At 57.1% G+C, this 3,278-nt stretch overlaps 1 protein-coding gene across 1 annotated transcript in view; it reads left to right on the forward strand.

The window, feature by feature from the left end:
- Positions 1-8: 8 nt before the first annotated feature.
- The window catches only part of RNF25 (ring finger protein 25), a gene marked incomplete at its 5' end in the record, with an annotated part of 4,360 nt that continues 1,090 nt past the window's right edge, over positions 9-3,278 (forward strand). Inside the window, 6 exon segments of the mRNA XM_010154099.1 lie at positions 9-101; positions 196-263; positions 973-1,042; positions 1,157-1,228; positions 1,974-2,114; positions 2,838-2,927. Coding sequence (XP_010152401.1) covers positions 9-101; positions 196-263; positions 973-1,042; positions 1,157-1,228; positions 1,974-2,114; positions 2,838-2,927 — 534 coding nt within the window.

Genomic DNA, 3,278 nt, shown 5'->3' on the forward strand with positions numbered 1-3,278 from the left:
GGGAGCCCTGGGAGATCAGCATCACCCTGCACCCCGCCACAGCCCAGGACCAGGACTCCCAGTATGTCCGCTTCACCCTGGTGCTCGCTGTGCCCCCCCAGGTAGGCTGCCGGCCCCCGGCACCCTCCTTCTTCCCCACTCCGGGCCTTTCCACCTTCCCTGTTGTGCTCTGGGTGTTCCTCTTTTTTTCCCTAGTATCCCAACAAAGCTCCAGAAATCTCGATCAAGAACCCGCGGGGGCTGTCAGATGAGCAAATTCAAAAGTGAGTGCTGGGAAGAGGGGAGAGGGTGGTGCTTTCCTCTGGAGCCAGGAGGCAGAACTGGTGGAAAAGCCTTCTCCCAAATTCACGTGTCTCCCTGTGTCTGATTAACAGATTGATACAGGTCTCTAAATCACCTTGTCTGAAATCTCACAGGAGCTGCTGGTGCTGAGTTTGACACTGAGGGGTCCACCCTATGGTTTTTCTCCTGTGCCCCCCGCCTGGACTGTAATCTAAATCCCCTGGGCCTTTGAAGCTGTTGGTCCTGCTTTGGCAGAGGTGGGGCTGAACCGAGTCCTTGGGCAGCCCGTTGTTGCCTTTGTCTCCTGTCCTTGGTGCAGAGAGACCCTGGTACCTGCCACAGGTACAGGAGCAGCCCAGGAGTAACGTGGCTCCTGCCAGACCTGCTCAGGGGCTGCCCTCAGAGAGACAAAGCCTGAGATTCACCAAGACCGAGGGGTGCTGGGTGAGCTTGAGCCAAGGCAGTTGGCAAACCTGCTCTCACAAGTCCTCTGAGGATAAAGGCTTCCTGTGCCACCAGCTTGCGGGGAGCCAGGAGAGTGAATACCTATGCCCATCCCATGCTCCAGGCAAAGCCTGCAGGCCAGTGCTCTGTTTCTTCCTTCTGTCGTTGTGGTGAGGTAACAGGTATGTGGGACAGTGAAAAGGTGTGCCTAAATCTGTGTTAAGTGCTTCTGCTGCTTTGCTGTAGGATTTCTCAGACCCTCAGAAATGTTGCTGAAGCCAGGCTGGGGACAGAAGTGCTGTATGAACTGATTGAGGTGAGAGTTGGGGGTCACCAGGCACAGACACTGGTCCGACTGCCCCAGGGGTGTGACAGCCCTGAGCCCATGGGCAGGACAGTGAGTAAAATGTTTGATTTAATGCTTCTGCAGAAGGGGAAAGAGATTCTCACTGACAACAACATTCCCCACGGCCAGTGCGTGATCTGCCTCTACGGATTCCAGGTAGGCATGTGTCCCCTGGCCCTGCGAGCTGGCTGGGAAGTGAGGCAAGAGAACAGGGAGCCTGAGGCTCGCTCAAAGCTTGGGATATTGGCCTGGGACCAGGGTGTGCCTCAGCAGCCCCCTGTCCCCATGGTCTGTAGGCGACCCTACTGAGCATGAATCTTGCTAAGGTGATTTGTGCTCCTCTTGCTATCAGCCTGAAGATAACCATCTACAGAAACGGCATAGCAGCAGCGTGTGATGCTGGAGAATCTCCAGAGGGGTGGGTCGGGTCTGGGGATAGTTGCTGGTGCATCTCGGCTTCCCTGTGGTGTTGAAACCTCACCTGGAGTTCAGCCTACAGGTGGTCAGAGGGGCTGGAACACGTCCGTGCAGGCAGTGAGGTCTGCGGGGACAGGGGAGCTTGCCTTGTCTGGGGTGCAAGGAGAGGCAGTGCCTGCCTAAGAAGGACACGTCAGCGGGGAAGAGTGCTGCTTACACAGAACACGTGCAGAGAAATCAATCACGAAAACTTTGCATCTTGACATTAGAAGTGTTTCTTGCACTCAGAACAGGGAGCATTGTCGCAGTAAGAGCTGAGAAAGTAGGGATGAAGCCTAGTGGAAGATGTGATGTGGCTCTGCCAGCAGTAGTGCTCGTTCCCCACTGCCAGCACTGACAAGGGTGTGAAAACCCACCTCAGCTGAGGGGGCTACACAACCCTGTGCTCAGAAAAGCCTTTAAAGCTGCCTTTTCTCCTCTACAGGAGAGAGAAGCCTTCACAAAGACCCAGTGCTACCACTACTTCCACTCCCACTGCCTGGCCCGCTACGCCCAGCACATGGAGGAGGAGATCCTCATGCAGCAGGAGGAGAGAAAGCAGCACCTGGCGCCATCCCCCAAACAGGTACTGGGTCCTGGGGTCCCTCCCCTGGCCCCCTGCATGGCCCCCATGACACCTCTGTCACCCCCTTCGGGACATGGAGCGAGGGATAGCCTGACCCGCAGCACAGTGTCACACCCACACTTAGAATCAGAGACGGGGTTAGACCACGCAATCGCCAAGGGCCCTTCCCAACCAAACTACCCCGGGAGTTTTCAGTACTTTAGCAGTTGGATATTGGATCTCTGGGTCAGCGCCTGGCATGTGAGGGAGCAGGGGAGTTGCCTTTTTGGACTTGCGGAACCACAGGAGTTAGAGAGCTCCTGCCCTAGTGCTTGAATTGCAGGGGTTTGGAGCGGCATAAACACCATCGCCTGCCTTCTGCGGCGATAAAACCTGCCCGAGCAGGCGGCGGAACAGTTGTCAGCCGCTGAGTGGGCAGCGCAGCTGAGCGTGAAACAAGTCAAAGGCTCCTTCCGGCAAAACCCTTTCAGAGAGGTGCTGCCTAGGTGACACAGTCTGCTCTTGGAGTGGAGAAAAATAGATCCTGGTCTAGGGACTGAAGCCGTATGTGCTGGCAGAGGTGGTTTTTGCCTCATGGCGGAGACGTTTTCCGCAGCAGTTGTTGAGAAACCAGGCTGCTTTCATGCCACTGGAACGCCGCGGGGTTCCCTGCCCTGGGAGAAGAGCGAAGGCTCCGTTCCACTTCCAAGCTGGGATTTGGTATCACCTCTTGCCTTCCCGCAGGAGGTCGGTGTGCAGTGCCCTGTCTGCCGGGAGACCCTGGTCTACGATCTCTGCGCTCTGAAGGCGGCGCCGCCCCCGCAACACCCACTGGTAAGAGATGGGGAGGCTCACCCGCTCGCGGGTACCTCCAGCTGGGACATCAGGACGGATGCGTGGACGCACGCTCTCGGGTCCTCTTGGATAGACCATCCAGGAGGCGGCACACAAAACCCAGCAGGGTGTCTGCTGACTCGGGTGTGCCCAGAAAGTGCAGGTTTGGTTGATTAGCCCAGAGTCTTGAGGAGATGTGCTGGGGGAGAGGTGATTCTGCCATGGGGCATGTCTCTGTGCCCACTGGGATATAATCTGGGGCAGGAGAGAGTGACCTGATCGTAGCTGCGGTGCATCAAAGGCAGGGTGCAACCATGGGGGTTTGGGGAGTAGCTCTGGGCGCTGCCAGCT

This window comes from Eurypyga helias, unplaced genomic scaffold (genome assembly GCF_000690775.1).
Source record: "Eurypyga helias isolate BGI_N326 unplaced genomic scaffold, ASM69077v1 scaffold27576, whole genome shotgun sequence".
NCBI classification, from domain to species: Eukaryota; Metazoa; Chordata; class Aves; order Eurypygiformes; family Eurypygidae; genus Eurypyga; species Eurypyga helias.